This window comes from Drosophila kikkawai, chromosome 2R (assembly GCF_030179895.1).
Source record: "Drosophila kikkawai strain 14028-0561.14 chromosome 2R, DkikHiC1v2, whole genome shotgun sequence".
Lineage (NCBI taxonomy): Eukaryota > Metazoa > Arthropoda > Insecta > Diptera > Drosophilidae > Drosophila > Drosophila kikkawai.
The window spans coordinates 18,263,362-18,284,437 of NC_091729.1; the positions used below are offsets into that span (position 1 = coordinate 18,263,362).

General features: G+C 43.7%; 4 protein-coding genes across 4 annotated transcripts; 1 reads left to right on the forward strand and 3 right to left on the reverse strand.

Moving 5' to 3' along the window:
• Nucleotides 1-295: 295 nt before the first annotated feature.
• hrg (poly(A) polymerase hiiragi) lies at nt 296-4,759 on the forward strand. The gene is given in 7 exon segments (XM_017177497.3): nt 296-866; nt 1,515-1,651; nt 1,716-2,479; nt 2,546-2,742; nt 2,806-3,387; nt 3,464-3,739; nt 3,804-4,759. Coding segments are annotated over 5 exon segments (2,589 nt in total). The 5' UTR covers nt 296-866; nt 1,515-1,651; nt 1,716-1,749; the 3' UTR covers nt 4,608-4,759.
• A 1,596-nt stretch (nt 4,760-6,355) lies between these two features.
• On the reverse strand, nt 6,356-7,630 carry LOC108082127 (uncharacterized). Its single transcript, XM_017177429.3, has 2 exons — nt 7,445-7,630; nt 6,356-7,390 (listed from the first exon to the last, which is right to left on the reverse strand). The coding sequence occupies exons 1-2, from the start codon at nt 7,496-7,498 to the stop codon at nt 6,485-6,487; spliced, it is 960 nt and encodes a 319-aa protein (XP_017032918.1). The 5' UTR covers nt 7,499-7,630; the 3' UTR covers nt 6,356-6,484.
• Nucleotides 7,631-11,758: 4,128 nt separating this feature from the next.
• Nucleotides 11,759-13,712, reverse strand: LOC108082135 (uncharacterized). Its single transcript, XM_017177438.3, has 4 exons — nt 13,555-13,712; nt 12,570-12,733; nt 12,343-12,515; nt 11,759-12,249 (listed from the first exon to the last, which is right to left on the reverse strand). Exons 1-4 carry the CDS (start codon nt 13,559-13,561, stop codon nt 11,829-11,831), a joined length of 765 nt encoding a protein of 254 aa, XP_017032927.1. The 5' UTR covers nt 13,562-13,712; the 3' UTR covers nt 11,759-11,828.
• A 2,379-nt stretch (nt 13,713-16,091) lies between these two features.
• LOC108082089 (uncharacterized) lies at nt 16,092-20,320 on the reverse strand. The gene is made up of 5 exons (XM_017177385.2): nt 19,999-20,320; nt 19,736-19,920; nt 19,111-19,653; nt 18,515-19,054; nt 16,092-16,253 (listed from the first exon to the last, which is right to left on the reverse strand). Exons 1-5 carry the CDS (start codon nt 20,318-20,320, stop codon nt 16,092-16,094), a joined length of 1,752 nt encoding a protein of 583 aa, XP_017032874.2.
• Nucleotides 20,321-21,076: the final 756 nt, after the last annotated feature.

The following is a 21,076-nucleotide window of genomic DNA, read 5'->3' on the forward strand; positions in this document are numbered from 1 at the left end:
CTGTTTTAGCATTTTATTTTCTTTGCAAAAATAAACAGAATAGAGGTGGAGGCAACGTCGATTACATCGATGAGAGCTATATTTTTGCAGGGCGCTATCGACGGTTTGCCATCTCGAATCGATTGCGAAAAGTTTCTAGAGATGGCAAACTGTCTATTGCTATGCGGATCTGGCAACTCTGGTCGCTGGGACCGAAAGTACCAAATCAAAAACATCGCGATTTCGATGTCATTTTCAGTATATTCTGGTACATTTTGCATGCGACACGATTCGAGTTGATGGTATTTTGCATCGCTTTCGCCGCAGCCACACTGATTCACGTTTTAAAAAAATCAGCATCAAAAAAGCCAGCGGAAAATGTTTGCCGCCCGCTAATCTCCCCCGCGTCATCCCAGCAGCGTTATCACAGTCCCAGCGCCGCCGCCAGCACCCCGCAAGTGGGCGAAAAGTGTTTGTTTTTGCGTTCGCGGTCGCGTTTTGACAACTGGCATATGTGTATCGGTGTGTGCGTGTGCGTCAGTTTCGCCGTCAGAAGAGCACGTCACGTAGCATAAAACGCGAGAGTTTTACAAGAAAGTGTCGCAGCAGCAGGAGTGGGAGGGGGCGAACGGAAACGAGAACGAACGGGAAATGTAAAGAGGGCCTCAAAGAGGAGAAACGACAGCAAGAGAAGCTGCAAAAACAACCAGAACAAATGAATGGGCCACACTTCTGCCAAATTCTAACATACATACATATGCACGCTCTACAAATGCAGCGGACGGACACAGACACGGGACACACATACGCCACACTCTCACACACACCCACACCATTTGTTTGAAGTAGCGGCAGAGGCAGTCAAAGAATTAGAAGACGCAGCGCAGGTAAGCAAAAACAAGCGATAAAACCCTTCCCCCCGCACTCAACTTTTATGTATTTATTTTTGTGTGTATGTATGTGGTGCGTGCGTCGCTCGCAGCGGTGTGGGTGTGCGTGAGCGCGTGAGCCGTGGCGCGAGTGTATTGGTGAGAAAACCGTTTACCTGCGGGCACAAACAGGCACGCAAATTTTGATTTAAATACGCTCTCTCTTTGTTTATGTTTGTCATTTTCACAATTAGTCTGCACTTTTACACACGCCAAGCGACAACCGCTCCTCCGCCTCCTACTGCCAAGTTCGCCGCTGGTAATTGTTTTTTACGCATTTGTTTATAACGGCGGTGGGTGAATATCTTATCGCACATATTGAAAATTGCATTTAGTCAGCGCGCAAATAGATTGTAATTGTCCATTAACCGCAGAACAAAAAAGAAAATAAGATAATTCTGGACCTCGTTTGCACGAGCCCTTTGCAAGTGATACAACAGTGCACTCTCGATGCAGTGAAAAAACTATTTTACTGTGAATATAAAGGTTTTTGTTTGATTTTTATCATGTGCTCTCAAATAACCAAGTTAATCTCGCTCGTGACATCCATTATTTAATGCAATTTGTTATAAACATATTACTTATCTATATCATTCCATTCCGCAGCATTTTATTAAGCGCAGGCAGTCGTGAAAACAACAGGAGCAACAAGCTAGAAAGAAGTGCCGCATATATAATTCCATTTTGGCTTATTGGAGAGCAAACTTAAGTGTAATACCTAAATACGTTTTAAGCCTAGATAGGTGAGTTATTACCGAAATAAACCATAAAGATCAGCCAAACTAATGTCTTCTCAATCCCCAACAGTATATAACTTTAAGCTCAACAGACAACAGACAGGATGTGGAATTCCGAACCAACACACCGCCAACAGCAGCAGCATCATCATCAGCATAATGGCAACTCTACCTCGGGCGGACCGCCCAGGCAGCTGGGCATGACCTCGGCCATCAGTTTGGCCGAGCCCAGGCCGGAAGATCTGCAGAGGACCGAGGATCTGCGCGGCTCCTTGGAGCCGTACAATGTTTTCGAGAGCCAGGACGAGCTGAACCACCGCATGGAGATCTTGGCCAAGCTCAACACGCTGGTGAAACAGTGGGTCAAGGAGATCTCCGTCAGCAAGAACATGCCAGAGTCTGCTGCGGAGAAGCTCGGTGGAAAGATCTACACATTCGGCTCGTACCGATTGGGTGTTCATCACAAGGGCGCCGATATTGACGCCTTGTGTGTGGCTCCGCGCAACATCGAGCGCACCGACTACTTTCAGAGCTTCTTTGAGGTGCTGAAGAAGCAGCCGGAGGTCACCGAGTGCCGGTCCGTGGAGGAGGCCTTCGTGCCGGTCATCAAGATGAACTTTGATGGCATCGAGATCGATTTGTTGTTCGCTCGGCTCTCGCTCAAGGAGATACCGGATGACTTTGACCTGCGCGACGATAATTTGCTGCGGAATCTGGACCATCGCTCGGTTCGCAGTCTGAACGGCTGCCGCGTAACGGACGAGATCCTGGCGCTGGTGCCCAACATAGAGAATTTCCGCTTGGCCCTGCGCACCATCAAATTGTGGGCAAAGAGTAAGTGCTAAATAATTTTATCCCTATAATAAAAACATAACTAACTTCTTGGATTTTCCTCCCTAGAGCACGGCATATACTCAAATTCGTTGGGTTATTTCGGCGGTGTGACCTGGGCCATGTTAGTGGCCAGAACTTGCCAGCTGTATCCGAATGCTGCAGCTGCCACGCTGGTGCACAAGTTCTTTTTGGTTTTCTCGCGCTGGAAGTGGCCAAATCCAGTGCTACTCAAGCATCCCGACAACGTTAATCTAAGATTTCAAGTAAGCCACACCTCTTAAGCAGGCCTTGCCGGTTAACTAATCCCTTATTCGTTTTGTTTTCAGGTTTGGGATCCTCGTGTCAATGCTTCGGATCGCTATCATCTGATGCCCATCATTACGCCCGCGTATCCACAGCAGAATTCCACATTCAACGTTTCCGAATCCACCAAGAAGGTTATATTAAATGAGTTCAATCGCGGCATGAATATCACGGACGAGATCATGCTCGGCCGTATTCCGTGGGAGCGCTTGTTCGAGGCTCCCAGTTTTTTCTACAGATACCGACACTTTATTGTGCTATTGGTCAACTCGCAGACGGCCGACGATCACTTGGAGTGGTGCGGCCTGGTGGAGTCCAAGGTGCGTCTGTTGATTGGCAACCTGGAGCGGAATCCGCACATTGCCTTGGCGCACGTTAATCCCAAGTGTTTTGAGTTTAAGAAAGGCCAAAGTGCCAACAGTTCGCAGAACAACAGCGGGAATGAGGACGATTTGAAGCAGTCGCAGGGCAGCCAGTCCTCGGTGACTTCAGCGCCCTTTTGTTCGATGTGGTTCATCGGTTTGGAGTTTGAGCGTTCCGAGAACCTCAATGTGGACCTCACCGAGAGCATACAGAATTTCACGGAGCACGTGATGATGCATGGCGTAAGTAAAAGCCCGTAACGGGGAAGCCCAGCCGGCAATAAACCCAAACGCTAATCTGTCTGAACGATTCCCGCAGGTAAACATTAAAATGCTTAAGGAGGGCATGACCATCGATGCCCGCCATGTGAAACGCAAGCAGCTGTCCCTCTACCTGGACGCAGACTTCCTTAAGCGCGAGCGAAAGTCCATGGAGAATCATAACAACTTTAACAACACGCTGCTGGCCAACCGCAAACGGCTCTCTACGGAGCTGGCCCAATCTCAGGATGCCCTGCCGCCAGGTCAGCAGCAGCCGGCAAGCGGCAACCGCGGGCGTGACAGCGGCGCCAAGATCCACAGGCTAAGCGAATCGGTGAGTGGTCTTATAAACTTTAATGTTTATACAAAATAATGTTTAAAAATTTGTTTTTATTCAGCTAACTGAGGAGAATTCGAATGCCTCGTCGGATTTGGGGGCAACCACGCCCACTACGCCCACAGCGGCGCAAATGAATGCGCCCAGCTTCAAGAGTTCGGGTAAAAATGGCTCTGAGATGGACAGCTCGGAGCCGGAGTCGCAGCAGCCGCACAACAACGGCAGCAACAATGGCAGCGCCAACACAGCCAATACGGAGGTGACCTGCTCGTGACAACCGCCAACGCTACACCCACATCCGCCGCAGCAGCAACCGCCGCCCCCGCCGCCGCCGCTGCCGCAGCCCCCAGCTCACCATCATCATCATCAGAAGTTTCGAAAGAACAACAATGCGGCAGCGGCGGCCGCCTCTAACAGCATTTTTAACCAGCGCTCGATCCTGCATGCGGCTTCCAGTCTATCGGCGGCTCTAAGCATAACCGGACACAAGCGCAAGCAGCAGCAGCAGCAGCATCAGGCAGCGACGTCAACAACCACGATCAGCAGTAGCAACTTTGCTCACAGCAACTATCACCATAGCAACAGCAACAGTAACAACAACAATGGCGGTGGCAGCGGGGGCAACTATCACAAAACGTACTATATTGATGATGATGAGGGGGACAACAACCAACCACATTTGACACCTAACCAACAGCAACCGGCGGCGGTGAGAGCAGCAGTCACATCAACCACGCCAGCTGCACCTGCCGCGCCATCGGCACCGACAATTTCTTGTAAGTTGCTTACATGTTTTCATTCGTTCACGCCCTCTCACCCTTTATCTATTACCTTCCTTCACACGAGACTGTTTCCATACTCTTAAGTTGCCCACCTACTTAACTTAGACGTATTCCAAAACAACAGTATTTCCACCGAAGTGGAAAGCGATCTAACGAAACCTACTTTTAATTTTTAAAATTTTTAAAATCCAATTTAGATAGCCCGAGTCTAAGCTCAATAAATAAAGATGATGAAAATAAACCTAAAAAAAAAAAAAAAAAAAAAAAAAAAAAAATTAAACATTTTGGTATTTTTATTTTCCAAATTATTTACAGTACAACCTTTGGCCAGGTTTGTTTGTAGGTTTTTGTATCTGCACGGAAAGTGAGATACAGCTTGTGGGGTAATACTTGTAAAAAGCTTTGTTTAAAAAGCATTTTTATAAAATGCAATTGAATCTTTTTCATACTTTTAATACGTTTATTAATTTGTTTAGTCTAAGATTGAATGAAATTTTATAATAAAATCACTGGAAATCCTTGAGTTAGTCTAAAATAAATAAAAGAAGGACTAAAAATAGTTTTAAAATTACAAGACTTTCGGTTTTTGAAGGATGAAGAATGAATATTTGGGTTTTAAAATAATACGAATTCTCTTTATTCTTAGAGTTAGACTCTTAATAAAGCAATAAAACATTTTTATATTAAATAAAAAAAAGCACTTAGTGGTTTCTTATGCTTTATTCAACAAAATTAATTATTTTAAAACCAACAAAACAATTTTGTGTTGCAAAATGAACTACAAAACTAAACCTTGAGTTCCAAACAGCTAATTTCCTCTGTTTTATTTACAATCCTTGATTTTTGTTGTACTAACCGTTATGCATTTTAATATCTTTGCAGTGTAAAAAGCTATAACACATACCATTTAAGGATTAGTTATCATAGTTATCTCTCCCCATTGATCGGCTTTAATGCCCCATTCGGCTTTAATGCCCAACAAACTGGAAACCCACAATATTTTATAAAAAGCGGTGAGTCCCACCTGGCTCAATGTCTCCACAAAGTTGTAGATTTCTAATTCAATTTTTGTATTCTTTTACAGGTTTCTATCCTACATACAATCCCACTTAAAAGTTATGTTACATAAACTAACATTGCCGAATCGTCAAATTAAATTTTGCATACGGACATCAAGAATCGCGACTAAGACAACATCATATAACCTTTCAGCCGCAGAGACGACAACACTTGTCTAAAATTTGTCTTAATAATCTTGTTGTACATCTTTTTTTACCTTCCCACAGCTGGTTTGAGGAGTGCGTAGAAGAAGAGAGATGTGTGGAATGTGGATGAAGAATGAAGGATGTAGAGGAGGAGGTTTGGAGATGGAGATGGTGGATATCTGGATACATCCTCCTGGAGAACAGCTGCTGCTGCATAAACTACTTACTTAGAAGATTTTTATTATCATTTTACCATCTTCTTGTTTTCAATATTTGTTTTCTTCTCCTTCTAGTTGTACAACGCTGAAAATTTGAAACAATTATGTTCGTTTTTCTAAGAAATGATATCTGAAAAAAGGTAATAACAAAAAACATATAAATGAAATGAAGATATTGATTTAATTTTACCAAATAAACAAGAAAAAAAAACACAAAGCAAAAGCTACAAAACCAAAATGTTGATTTGTTTTCCTTTGGGAAATGTGGGGAATGGAAATTTAATATGGGTGAATTTAAAGTATTTAAAAAATGGAAAGAAGGTAGCTTCGGGAAGCCGAAAGCTGCAATTGGATCTGTCTAGATCGACTCGGCTGTTGATGCCGAATATGAACCCAAATACAAGTATGTTAGTCTTGGTTGCTGATAAATATATTTCTAACATGACACTACTTTACAACTAATTAAATGGGAAATATAACAATTTTGCTTTCGCATTTAGAATTTTTAAGGTTAACAACATATTTGGCCATTATTGTTCAAGTCATAACGATTTGCTGTCGCGGATATTTGGGTATATAGAACTCCATGCGTTGGTTGCGACGGAGAGCGCACTCCTGGTACATCCGCCAGTCGGAGAATTTTTGATTGTGACAGGACTCGGAATCGCCCTTGACAAAGATATCAAGGCGCAGGTCTAATAAAAATTCACGATCAGTTTTCTTCTTGCTGCTAAGGCCTCGCATTAACCAATTCTCGATCTTAAACTCGTTGTAAATGGTAGTTCTGTTCATGCAAACTGTGGTCAGATTCTTTAAGGAGGGATAATAGTTCTTCACAGGATTAGCCTCGATCTTGGCAATTCTTGGCATGTCCTTAAAGCGGTCATCCATAAATGGATGGCCCAATTCGTTGTCGTATTTCGAAATAGTTTCTTTTTGTTTATTTTTTTGCCCTGACGCAGCGGCTCCTCCCCCAGCAACTGCTCCTTCACCTCCACCTTCTTTACCTTCTGAGCTTCCTCCTTCTGCACTTCCACCTTCGGCACTTCCAGATTCTGCGCTTGCTTCTTCAGAGCCTCCCTCTGGAGCTGGCTCATCTTGTTTGTAATAAATTCTTCTTCCAGCTGTGGGACGGCTTTTAGGCAAGCTTGTGGATCCCTTAGGCAAATCTGTGGATCCCTTAGGCAAATCTGTGGATCCCTTAGGCAAATCTGTGGATCCCTTGGGCAAACCTGCGGATTCCTTTGTTACCATCGTCCCCATCGGTCGTAGATCAACACGATTTTTCTTTGGGAATACTTTAAAGCCGCCGACAGACTTCTGAATCCCCGTTTCAAGATCCAAAGCGGCTTGTCTGGCAGTTCTGACCGCCGGAGCGGTGTCAAGTGGCTCTGGATCGGAAGACGGCAGTGGCAGAGCATCATATAGTTGCATTTGCAAACACTGTTAGGGAATTCGTTAAAGCATTATCTTTAGAGGATACAAAATTGAACTCACTATTAACGCTGTAAAAGCCAAAAGAAGGGCCTGGATTGTCCCATGGCGATGCATTATATTCCAAACAGCGAGACTCTTTTTTTAAATACAGAATTTTTTCTGCTCTGTATGTAAGTTGACTTGTGGGAAAAGTGTGATTTGAGAACTCTAATGTAACTATGTGGTCTGATGGAAAGCTTTTTAGTGACTTAAATACCCAGGCAACGAGATTTTTAAAGTGGGAGTTGAAACATAACGAAACTATATAAACAGATTTCCTTGGGGGGTTTTTAAGCCTTAATATATTTATACCCTTGCAGGGTATTATAATTTCAGTCAGAAGTTTGCAACGCAGTGAAGGAGACGTTTCCGACCCTATAATGTATACATATTCGTGATCAGCATCAACAGGGGAATCTTTCTAGATATGTCAGGAAGAAATCGATTTTCTGGCCATTTTTGCAAAATTTTATAAGGGGTTACATCATTAAAATTTTTGATTTTGATAAAAAATTGAATTTTCAAAATTTTTAAATGAAGTATGCAGATTTATTAACTGTAGAAAATCTTGACCAGAACAGTTTTTCGATTTAAAATTAATGTTCTTTTGGCCGAGCTATGATATTTTTAATTTAAAAAAAAATCAAGAAGTTTTTTAATATAATAAATAAATATAAAAAATAATAAGTCAAGGAATCATTTCCGACCCCATAAACCATATATATTCTTGATCAGCATTAACATGCGAATCTTTTTGGACATGTCCGGAAAAATCGATTTTTTTGGCCATTTTTGCGAAATTTGATAAGGGGTTACATCATTAAAATTTGCAAAAAATGGCCAAAAATTTTGATTTCTTAAAATTTTAAATTTGGTATGCAATTTTTTTAATCTAATAAAAACTAACACAAAACTGCTTTCCGAATCGAAAATAATGCATTTTTGGCTTAGTTATGATATATTTTAATTGTTACCTGCAAGGGTATACAAACTTTGGCTGGTCAAAGTTAGCTTTCTTTCTTGTTTTATTTAGTTTAATATTAATTTGTATATTTTTTCATAAATCTGGTGACTTTAGAACTAGTTGTAACCCAAACTAGTCTTAGAACCGAGGCGTAAGACCAACAAATATGTACTTAAGATAACAATTTATCTTATCATTTGTCTTAGTAAACATGGCATATAATTCCGTTTGGCAAGTCTATCAGGACTTTGAGGTACCCAATTCCTTCTTCGGACCATTCCCACTAAGTTTTTTACCTTAGATAGGCTATCGTCTTCTATAATTTCATAAAATATGATGGCCTAAATAATCATATTCAGCTTTCAAGAAATTTTTAATGCGAATATTGAAGTGTTAATATTTTAACCAGAAATTTCCCGCAATAAATCCTAAATAAATTTACCCAGGTAATTTGTCTCTTAGTATAGCGCCTTAGTACAGTCAAGCACATAAAAGTTGAAACTATAAAATCCCACTTCAAATGAAGATCCTAGAGAAGAGTGTCCCAAGGAATGCTCATTTGGTTGGCTTCACTGTCAACAGGTGGTTATTTGAAGTAATGTCCTTGGCTACTGTAGTCCATTCGTCTTAGGTACAGTCACCACAAAATGCTGGGCCAGAAAGTAAAAACTTCTTGACAGATCCTGCGCGATACCTACAACGATTCAAGGGACGACGACACGGGGAACACACTTCGCGCTAACTACCAAATTAACCCGACGGCGATTCCCGATCCCAAGTCCTTTTTGGGCTTAACCTAATTGCGTTTCTGCGAAAATTATGCGCGAACCCAGCTGCGCATTTTTCCCCTGAAACTGAGCTGCATTAATCCGTTTATGGCCACGGATTAAGTTGCAAAATTTTCACGAAGGTCTCCGCGAGCCGGGACGCGAATTCGCGGAATAATCCCGAAACGGACCTCTGCAGGTAAGAACCGCGCCCGCCGCCGCCCACAGGTAAGTGATCGCAACCCATCGAGTCTGGGTATAAAAGGTTCTACCTCCGGCAGATAGATCATCAGTTACCAACGCATCCTCAGAGAGTGAGGTAAGGCAAAGTGAAGCTTCGGCAAAGCAATTATACGACAAACCTTGTTCGGTTTTGCCAATTTCCTAGCAGCACTGGGTAAAGTTTGTCCTATAATCTCAAAACGACGACCAGCAATCCAGTGAACCAGCAAAGGTCCCGAACTTGGGATGCATTTTGTTCAGTCATGTCAACGTGATACTCCATCACTGGGCAAAGTGTGTCTCAAGAACCTGACCACCACGACGGAGACTCCAACAGCAGCACCAAGAAAGTAAAGTTCCAAAAGTGAAAAGAAACAGCTAATTACCAGTTTTAAAATTGAATGGCGATTGTCGGTATGGTCGCTTTTTGAAACCAGGTTCCGATCAAGCGAAGTGACTAGACCGAACACTCGTGCTATAATTTTAAAATGTTCATCAAGTTAGGGGATAAAGTGCAGTTGTAACAAGTTAATATATCCAAACAAGGCGGTTGCAATTAGTTTCTTTGGTCGTCCAGCCTTAGGTGATTTTTCTGATCATAAAGCTAGACAACCATTGAAGTTCGTTGTGGCATTTGCAGCCTTATGATATTCAGGATATGTCCTAAACCAAGTGATATCTCAAGCTAACCAGGGCCATTCGCTAAAAGGAACGATCGTTGTGATATGCGTTTTTCCCCGTTACATATCACAGTGATTTTCCTTTATAGCGCATGTTCAAGTCCAAGATTCAACGATTGATCAGTTCTAAGGTTCTATGAGCAAGGATCACACAGCCTTTAAAGTAGAGAGAATAGCTGCTGCGCTGTATGTTTGCCATCTATATCACAGTGGCTGTTCTTTTTGTACCTAAAGTGCGAAACACCAAGGCTCATTTGGGTTTATATTTTCTTAGTGTGACATTTCTTCTACCGTGGTTAGCCCCAGGGAACTGCTGCTGCTGATATATTATCAAGAATTTCTATATCACAGTGGCTGTTCTTTTTGGTTGCACGGCCAAGTTCAGCGATTTGTCATCAGCGCGGCCTCAGTGTATCATCTCTGTTGGAAAATTGAAAATTGTTCAAAAAGAAGGGAACGGTTGCTGCTGATGTAGTTCTTAAATTCACACAATTTATATCACAGTGGCTGTTCTTTTTTGTTTGGCAATCGATCTACGTTCAGTGGTTACCCAGGACACGAAATTGAAAATATATATATCTACAGCTTACTCCTGATTGGGCCAAATTCCTGGAGAACGATGAGGCGATGGCATCTCGCAGCTTCTGTGTCAATTTGTCATCTATGTGAGCTTTTATCAATAAATAATGGTTACCTCACAAACAACAATCATTTCATTTTCTTGGTTGGGGTTGTGGTTGTGAGAATATTTGGAAATAAATGAAATATTTGCATTTTAAATTGAGCTTTTGGTGAATTTTTAAATGGCATTAAGACAATATGAAGTATTTTTCGTGCTGAAATAATTGGGAAAAAAAAAGAAAAATATACAACACACAGAAAAGATGGAGAGCTTTCTATCTTTTAGGCATTTCTTTAAATATTCCCAAAGAATATGTCCCAATTTAGGCCAAGCTATGTTTTCTAGATGCATTTCCATTTCAACTTTGATCCCTGGCTTTAATCATGCGCCAGGAAGTGTCGCCTTAATGTGGGGGGCCATGTCGTTCTACCAACTTTCACTGCCGCTCCACTGCAATTCCAGGTGAACGAGCACCTGACTTGCATTCATGGAATGGCACGCGTGTGCCGAATGGCCAAAAGTTGGCCAAAAGAAGAACAAGAACAGAGGCTCGAGGCGGCGTAGCAGCTAGCTGCAGGCTGGCCAAATGCAAAACAAGCTAACTGTGAAATGCCATTTTGCATTGACAGTGCCATGGCGGCTCTGTGCCGTAATGAACGTACACATACGTACTGGCTGCCAATGGCCAGCAGCCATTGTTGCAGCATTGTGGCCAAGGACGCAGCTGTCCTGCCACTGCCACAGCTCCCATTCCCCTGTCCGTTGCATTTGCGAGTGGGTTTTGCTAAAATTCCGCTCTCTACCAACCGGATGCCAGGAAACTCAGAAGGAAGGGGAAACCGAATGCCGGAAATGCGATTAAAATGTTCCAGCAGGAAAGCATACAATACAGTAGTCAATGCAAGTTACCATACACGGAGGGGGGAAAGAGTGTTCCTGAAAGAAGTGAGAGCTTATAGCTATTGAGCTTATGGTATTAATTAAATAATAAATACATTTCTAAGATATAAGGAATCAATCTGCTTTAAACTTGCTATTCCTATTCAATAAAATCTCAAACTAAGCTCCTTTGCTTTATAAAATTATTAACAGTTTACCTTTTATTCTGAATATACTGGAATACGCACCTAAAAATTGTACTTAAATGCCGCTACTCAACCTTTGCATTAAACCGATAGAGGTAATTCTCCACGCGAATCTTCTGGCGTAGCACCTTACGCGTCTCTCGCTCAATGGTGGCATTGGTCCCGTCATGAAGATGGAAGAAGGCACAATTGCGGGCGGGCACAAACTGCTTGATCTTCTGCTGCCGACTAAAACGCTCTGTCACCTGCACGCTGCACTTCTTCATGACGGTCACAGCGGCCTGCATGCATGGCCTACACATGTCCTGGTCGTTGCCAAAGTTATGGAAGTAATCGCCCACAGGCTTCTCGCCGCACACCGAGCACCGGGCTAGGTTTACGGGACTGCAGAAGACCGCCACCGAGGGCCAAATGATGCGGTGGTAGCCGAAAGCCATCTCCACGTGGCTGTCTGGGTATTTGAGGTGACGCGTGTAGGTGGAGGGGCTGAAACAAAAGTGGGGGAAGTATAGGATATAGGTTTTATATCTCAAGGATTTTTTAAAGTTTTCTCACGATTTCTATTTAGTATTAACTCACCCCGGAGTCATCCACTTTTGGTCTTTCACAGTCGCCTTTTTAAAGGTGAAGGAATACTGTGTTCCCGGAAAATCGGTGGCATAAGTTCCTACTGGGGGATAGCCAAGCTCCCGGTTGGCCGGCAGGCGTGGCATCTTGTTGGCCAAGGCGGAAAAACCCGCCTTCGATGGGTACTGTAAATAAAAGTTAATCATTAAAGTTTACGTAATATATAGTCCTAAAATTACCTTGAAACCAATAGTACTGGGAACATCGTAGTCAGCAGGACCTGCAGCTGGCGGCGGTGTCTTGACGTAGCTGTCGCGGACGAAGTTACCCTCCGAATCCCTACGGATTTTCTTCAGAAAACCAATCGTGGGCCACAACGGCGGATTAACCACATACTCGAAACCTGCAAGAGCGAGAGGGTCCTGGAAGTTTAGCGATCAAGGAATTCGAAGGATGTCCACCTAGTTCATTGCAACGGGCCACAATAAGACGCGTCTCCGAGCGCTGGCGACGTAGTTTCTCGCGCTCCTGGGCATTGGGTCGCTGAGCACGCATCTTGGCTGGAAGTTGGCAAAGGACTGGCCCGCCAGGGTTTAAGCCAAAATCGACGCTCTGTCGAACCGTGACAGCCGCCGCAGCACACGCATCGCAGCACGCACCAGGACACACTCCCCCACATCGATGATATAAAATCAATATGTCTCAACCGTCAGACGGTATGCCGCGAAATCAGTATACGATGTTTGATTTCATTTGGCACACGTCTAGACGGCTTAGCTCCCTTCATAATAATTCAATGTTTCTATTTTTCTACTTTTCTACTTTAGTATTTTTCTATTTTCTATTCCATTTTCCCCTGTTCGGGCTGACTGACTGAATGACAGAGACTGACTCGCTGAACTTTGACCCAGTTGGCCCAATTTTGTTCGGTCTTAATAGCTCCGGAGGGGTTCGCGGAAATGGGGCATAAAGTGGTTTGTCATTGGTGTCGATAACAATAGGTGGGTGGAAATTGTTTTGCAGTGCGTGTTGTGTTTCGAAAAAACATTTAAGCTCTAACCGTGTGGAAGGAAAGCAGGTTTTCAGGGCCTTTATATTCCCAACAGAACTAGTTATAATTTGAGAAGGCCTTTCCTAACTTTTCAACTTCAATATATAAATTCTACAAATTAAATTTCCCATAAAAGAATATCTTTACCTGAAGGACATTGTTCTGGCACTTACCCTCCATTGAGAAAAAGTCCTACAGCAACAGATTTGACTACCAATGAGCAGCAATTAAAATTTTGTTAATAAATGGCTCACAATGCCAATTTGGCAGACTGAAATGTTGTCGACAACTGATTGTCAGACAAAAATAAAGGCTTTTCCCTGACATTTTATGGCTTGGCAAAGTTTTCAAAAATATTTTCTGAAATATGTATTACGTACCTGACCAAACTCGAGAGGAATGTGCCAAACTGAATATACACATCCGTGGAAAATATGCACACGCTAGACAACGACGATTGCTTTTCAACAATTTTCCGGACGGTTTCGCCTGCAACGGCTTCCTGGTGTGGCTTTTAGCAACGGAATGGCTGCATGACATTAATGCCAGTTAACCCCGACATTGTCATCAGCTGCAGCCACCAGGGCTTGGCTTGAGGTTTTTACTTTTTGGGACCAGGACCAGGACTTTAACGTCTCCAGCCGCACACTTTTCCACCTGCATTTCCACCTGTCCCCCAGTTGGCATACATACGCACGCACATGAATGCTAATGTTGCAGCGGCGGCAATGGCGGCAGCACGCACAAATGCACAACCGCAGTGCAGCCACAGGAGCGCACAGGCAGACATCCACATCCGCCAGGATGAAGACAGTGGGTAAGAGTTGTTTTTATAAGGATTAAAATATAAAAAAGACACTCTTTTAATGTTAAAAGAAAGTTATTAAATAATAAAAATACCACTTTTATGGCAAGTTTCTCATTTATTTAATACTTAAAACCTAGGAAAACACATTTAATGATATCCAGATTTCTGATTACAAAAGATCTCCTAGTTTGTTTTGACCACTGTGCCAATATCAGGACGAGAGCTGCTTAATTCGTGCAAATAAAATCATTGTGCAACATATGTTTGGGTCGGCAGTGGGTCTATTATAATATGGTGAGGTGGCAGCAGTTGGCTGGGCGAGCAGGACGCATCTCAAGTGGCACCGCACATCCTGTCCTGTAGTCCTAGAACTCCTAGAGCTCGGAGCACGCCACATTGTTGCCACAAACTTGCAACGCAATTACACTGCAATTGCGCATTATTCAAGTGTTTTGATTGCTCACGAAATTCGTAGGCGGTGTGCGAAATGTTAATGAAAGGAGCAGAAAGCTGCGCCTCGCAAGGGGAACAACATGGGTTAATTATGTCAACAATTAGACTGTTGTGCACTCGGGGAGTTCCTGGATCAGGAACAGTAAATGGACCGGGTTCCTGGTAAATGGTAAATGGAAAAGGGTAGTAAATGGCAAATGGAAAATGGAGTTGAATTCATTAAACGTAAACTATACCAGTTCTGTGAAAAACAAACAATTGCTCCACTGCTGCTCGAGGCGTGGTTCTGCCATTTTGGGCTAGCCAAGTGCCATGTCCTACACAGGCAATTACAGCAACAATGGCTTCTGCCAGCCATCGAGTGAAATGCAAATAAAAATGCACCGACAGCAACAGCAACAGCACCACCACCAGCAGCTTCGTCTCTGGATCCAACTCCAGTTTTGCGGCATCTCCATTTTGCAATGGCACGCAGGGGGCTGGCAAAAAGTGCCCACAAACGTGCCATTCACATGCAAAGGCCAGAAATTTCTGAGACTGCCGACTGATTGCACTAAGAAAAAGTATAGGTTAATTCTTAATATAAAAGTAAAGAAATGTAGAAAATCTGTTGACTAAATAATAAAAGCTTATGATAGTCCTTAAGATTAAAAATAAAACTTATAATTTATATTTTTTTCAACTTTTAACCAGTTTTTTCTTGACTTTCTCTCAATGGTATTGTTTTTTTTTTGTGGGTGTCCGGAAGTGACAGGGACCTGGTCCGGGTCCTGTTCGTGCTCTTTCTCCTGTCTCCTAGCCGAAACGAAAATTTGACTCACAATAAAAACAGGACCTGGGCTGGACCAACAACAATAGCAGCAGCAGCAGCAGCAGCAGCGACGTCGCCAAAAACAAAAACAGTTTAAGTCCACTGTGGAGCGGAAGTGCCGCTTATTACGCAGGATGTGGTTAACCGGAAATGAAACGAAACAAGCCAAGTGCGACAAGTTGTCCTTGTGCCCCCGTGTTCCTTGTTTATGGCCCAAATGCGTGACGCTCACGCTCTCTGAAGTGCATCCAAAAACTAATAACGTTCGGAGGCCTTTAACTTGGTTTGCCTGCCTTTCTTTGAGCCACTCAAATTGGCGCTCAAGCAGCCACCCTTTGTTGGTCCTGGCTAGCAATCAGCAAATGTCAGGCCAATAGCTAACAGTCAGCTCACAAACAGGCAGCAAACAGCGGCGGCCGCCGATTGCCAGGATGACGTTGAAATCGAATTACAAGATGCCCTGACATTTTCCCACTCGCCTCCCCGTCTAAGCCAAACGCAACTATACCAACCATGGCCACCCGTTAAACCACGCCCCCCAATCCACTGGCAGTCGTCGCCCCCTCATTATCCACCCCCCGCTGACCCAAATTCAATGCAATGCGTTTGCAATTTGTGCGCCAATGCGGCGGGGTTAATCATGCTAATAAACACCAACGTTGCACTTGCAGTTGTCGCTGCTGTTGCTGCTGCTTCTGCAGCTGTTGCTGTTTCTGTTGCTGCTGTTGATGTGGCTCCTGTTTCCATTTCACAGTGAGGAAGGAGGATATAACCGGAAAGGGGTTCGATGGGAAAATAACCTGTGAAGAAAGTATTAAAAGAACGATGAAAGGTAGCGATCGTGCACTTTTGGGCACAATTTTAATAGATTTGTAAATCTTATTTAATAGGTAATAATTTATTATATTTTTAGTTCTAAGCTTAAAGTAATGAAAACAAAATTTTCCTTGTATTGCTTGCTTAATCCAACACCTATATACCCCTTCAATATCCCAGGTCCTGAGCCTGAAAAGCCTTGCATACTTACGGGCTGCGAAGTAAGGATTTTGGTCCTGGCCCAGTGTCGATACAGAACCAATGTTCGTCCGTCCGTTGCTTTTTGCGGTCGTTGCGTGGCATTCGCCATTCAAGTAGGGCGATTGTGTTGCGGTCGAGGTGGGAAAGGGGCCCCGCTATAGCTGGAAATCATACAAAATTGTAATGATTATGCACGCGCCTAGTTGGCAGTCAATTGTGGTCAGGTTCTCATTTGTGTGCGGGCCCAAAGTGGCCCCATTAATGGGTCTAGATGGTGGCAAATACGGTTGATGGTAGCTGCCAGTTTATTGTAATGCAAACACCAGCTGTTTCCACAGAATTCTTAACAATTAAGGCAAAAGGTTTCTCATTAAATTGAAAAGAGAAAAATTATATTTTTAGTGCTCGTTTTCCATTCCCTTTGCTCAATTTCTCTTGAAATTGAGAATTTCCCTTTGCCAAAAAAATGTACTCGTATGATCCAGCCAATATATCATGCATGATGTGCTGAGCCAACGCAAATCCCCGGCACATTATCTAATGATTTACTGAAATTGTCGGTCCTGGCCTTACAGTGAAATGAGAGTGAAACTTTCTTGACACAGCAAAATGCATATGTGTGTGGGAGGAGGGGTCACACACAAACACACACAACACACACTCACATGCTGTCAGCACAAAGAGCAAGCCAAGCAGGCAAAAGCAATCCTCAGCTGCCGTCTCATCATTTCAGCTGTCACATTAAAAATGCATAAATGTTGCCTAAATGCAATCCAAGAAATGCAACTGGCCGTAATACGTGCAAAAACTAAGGGGGTAAGGTGAGGAGCAGGGGCAAGGCGCCTCCAACCAATCAAAGTGTTCCATAGAAGCGGTGGCAGGGTGGAGGTGAAAGGGCGAGCGACGAGCTGAAGCATACAATTTGTAACTCGCCTGCCATTTTGTGGGAAAAGATGGTAAAATGCACTGGGAAAAACTTACAAGAGATCTCAGAATTATATAAAGGATTTGAGACAATGAAACACAAGGTTATACATCATAAAAACCATTACATTTGGCTAGAAGTTAACTGGCTAACAGAAATCTCTAATGATTTTAAATCTTTTCTTAAGAAGCACCCCCATATAGACTATCCAAAATCTGTAGAGGGTACTCCTTGACCTATAAAATCCCCTATAGAATGAAAATACCTTAAGTCCATTCCCTCAGTGCAGATGCCTTTGGGCCTCCGGCCTTGTCTTTACCTTTACCTTTGCCATTGCCTTGTCTGATGTTGCCTACGTTGCAGGTGCGAGGCTTGGGATTGGAATGGGATGTGGATGAGGACGTGGAAGTGGGAATGGGAATGGGAATGGGAATATGTTCCTGACTGCGGATGTGTGTCTGTGGGGGGACTCTGTGCCTGTTTCTCTGCTGATTGTCGTACTGTTGATCTGTGTTTTCACTTAGATATTGGCCCGGGGGCCGGGCGATAACGGTACGTGTGTGCTACCATCGATACAGGAAGTTTGTTTGTGGCCAACTTGCTGAGTGGGCAGGACTTGGGTAGCATGAGGAGCCTCCGCCTGACATGATGGGTATGCGGTGGGGACCAGAAGCGTATGCCAGGCGGATTGCCTGTGGAAAGTTCTGCTGAAGGCTGGCCCAAAAGTGCACAGCAGAAAGACGACTGGCAGGCAGGCAGAGAGGCAGGCAGGCAGGCAGGCTTTCGTTATCCAGTAAGCAATCGTTTCAAATTGAATTTTCTATTTACCCAGTCGTCGATATGTTTGGAATTGCCCAACGACTCTCGGTTCCTCCTTTCGATTTGTTTCGCCAAGTTCTCCAGACAAAAGTTAAGCCAAATGAGTTGCACTCAAATATGGATGTACCGCCCCTCGAGGCAGAGTGTAGTTTTTCGCCAAATAGGATTCCAACTAGCCCCCGATAAACGGTCTTACGATTAGCGTCTGCTCTGGGTGTTAATTTTATTTATATATTTTTGGAGTATATAGTCCCCTGATCAAGCTCTATTATTTCTATAATAATTCCAAAACAATTCCACCAGCAGACATATGAAGCTGCCTAGTAAAAGCAAAATATACAACTTGGTCAGCGACTCAAAGTCCTTGAGGGTTAGGCTGATAAACGGTTTATAGTCATCCGTCAGCTGCACCACCAGACCAATCCGGATCGCCTCCTGGTTGCTCCTACTAATCCAGTGGTTCCAAAAGCCAAACTGACGCGAGTGGGTGCTGAATTTATAGAGGTTGCGTTCGAAGGGCGAGTTCCACTGCATCGGAAAGCGCAGCACTTGGTAGGCGGTGCAGAGCTTGGAGGCCACACGAAAGTATGGCCGGTTCATGCGGCGCTGCTGCAGCTGGACCACAGTCCAGTGCTCCACTGTGGTGCAGTAGGCGTAACTGGTATTCAGATTTTCCAAGTGCTCCCGCAGCGTCGTCCTGTTGACCACCAGGAGGCGTGGCTTCAGCGACGACGGTAACAGTCCTGTGGTAAAGTACATTTGCATTTCTGATTCCGTGAGCATGAGGCGCAGGGGCGTGGCCAGAAAGTCCTTGGCCGTCTCTATCTGTGGCCCCGGCAACTAAGATAAACAAAAGGTTAGATGTACCCCTATTAACACGGTTTTAAATATCTTACCTGAGAGGTAAAAACGGACGATAAATTCCCAGTACGCAATGACCACAGGACAAAGGAGGCCAGAAGCACGGCGACATGGATGAACTTGTACGGATCCCTCAGCCGTTGGAACTGTCCGCCTGGTAGCGATTGTTGGAAAAAGGCCACCAGGGTAAGTTGGATGCCCCGCCGCCCTTCGGTGCGCACCAGCTGCCAGGCCAGGGTTGTGACCAGAAGGAGTATCAGAAAGAAGCATCCATTCACACGGATCGCATGGCGCATGAATCGTGCCGAAGGCGATTCACGTATCCATGGCACCAGGACACACGTGTTGGTGGCTGCCAGCGGAAAGCTGCCGGCCGTTTGCGAGGAGCCCAGCTGCATCGGCGAATAGGGATGGACGCCCATCTCAATTTCACCGCGGGCAGCGGCCAGCATCAGATGCTCCGGGTAGTTATACCTGTCCACACCGGCCACGGGTTCCAGTCGGAGGCGACCTCGTCTGTGCCTCACATAGGCGTGCAGCATGTAGCCCAGGACTCCGGATATTTCACCATTTGGTAGCTGAAAAATGTAGGTTAAAGTGAAATGAAATGGTTTAGCTTAAGACTAAACCAGGCTAAAATAAAACCCTCTATTTACTCACCTGAAAAACAACAGGAGGATCTTGAAAAATAGGGACCTTAAACTCGTAACCCCTTAGGTCCATCAATATATCCAAGTGCTGGTATCCCGTCTTGGTCAAATTCAGGAGCGTTAGTTCCGGAAAAGGAGTGTAGGTAATTAGTTCATTGTGCCACTGGACGCTAACGAATTTACCAATTTTAATAACTGTATTATAGTGGAATGTTAACATGACATTGGTGAATCTATTCCGCCAGCACCAAGCAAAAAATATTTTCAATTCACTCGTTGTCGGTGGTTGGTCCCCCAGGCGTTTGTAGATGAAAAGCATCGAAACATAATGCTGGCCAGCCAAACCGTCCGTAAGGACATCGAAAATGGGCTCCTCCGAAGCTAGAACACTCGAAATACTGACATAAACCAAAGTATTGTAGCCCAAAAGGTGACGTAGACTAATATTCCGCCTCAATCCCCAAGTCACAATGGGCATTTGGAACTCTTCGGTAAGCGATTGCTCCAGGGATTCAGGCACAATTCTTGGTGAACGCTGCAGCTCCCTGCTTACTCCATATACGGCCAGGGTTTCGATTTGATTCTTGGCTATCATCTGCCGTGTCAAATTATGTAAGAATTCCGATTCATAATTGCCACCCTTAAAGGGATAAATAGGTTTGGTTAGAGCACCGGGAAAAATGAAAAATCCGCACACGAAATATAACACACCGAACATTATCCTTAGACTGAACTGAATAGAAGCATGTGACCCGACCAAGAAGTCTGTAAGTTATTTTGTTTTATCTCTGAAAGTAGATCTCTAAGTTTAAGCTAACATTTGCGCCAGTCATGGAGTCTAAAAGGGATGAAGTTGTATAATTATAAGCCCTAATTAAAGGCCAATAATATTTGAATGAGTTGGCAATTTATGTTTAAGGATTATAAAATTGTACAAGAGTGACGTCAATTTACAGTGGGTTCTACAAATACATCTAATGGAATTGGAATATATGTTTTTGAGAGATTTGTTCTTTGAATAATAATCATTTTCTTTACAAGGTTGAACCTTAATTATAATTATTAAATTTTAAACTATTCCCAGTTTATTTCCTCAACCAATTAAAGTTTAAATGAATATTTAACCTGCACTTCTAAATACTAAACCGTACAATTATCTCAGCCAAATATAATTTCCCCTGTTGACACCTTTACAATCATGGCTGCCATCTTACCCCCGATTCGTCGTCACTCACCTTCTGGTGAACTGAAACCCCTCTGGAATGATTGATGCTCAAGTTGATTGATGTCTCTTTGCGGCGGGATGAACCTCTTACTTGCCGCCGGCAAGTCTGTCGAAAGTTTCGCCAGC

Excerpts from the sequence above, each read along its gene's own strand:
- LOC108082127 (XM_017177429.3), bottom strand. The coding sequence starts at position 7,498 with ATGCATCGCCATGGGACAATCCAGGCCCTTCTTTTGGCTTTTACAGCG. Across the intron at positions 7,391-7,444 it reads TGGCTTTTACAGCGTTAATA|TGTTTGCAAATGCAACTATA; the intron begins GTGAGTTCAATT and ends ATTCCCTAACAG.
- LOC108082135 (XM_017177438.3), bottom strand. Across the intron at positions 12,516-12,569 it reads CCAGTACTATTGGTTTCAAG|TACCCATCGAAGGCGGGTTT; the intron begins GTAATTTTAGGA and ends TTTTATTTACAG. Across the intron at positions 12,250-12,342 it reads CAAAAGTGGATGACTCCGGG|CCCCTCCACCTACACGCGTC; the intron begins GTGAGTTAATAC and ends CTTTTGTTTCAG.
- LOC108082089 (XM_017177385.2), bottom strand. The coding sequence starts at position 20,320 with ATGATAGCCAAGAATCAAATCGAAACCCTGGCCGTATATGGAGTAAGC. Across the intron at positions 19,654-19,735 it reads ATCCTCCTGTTGTTTTTCAG|CTACCAAATGGTGAAATATC; the intron begins GTGAGTAAATAG and ends TACATTTTTCAG. Across the intron at positions 16,254-18,514 it reads GCAGCTTCATATGTCTGCTG|GTTATTTTCCCATCGAACCC; the intron begins GTGGAATTGTTT and ends CTTTCTTCACAG.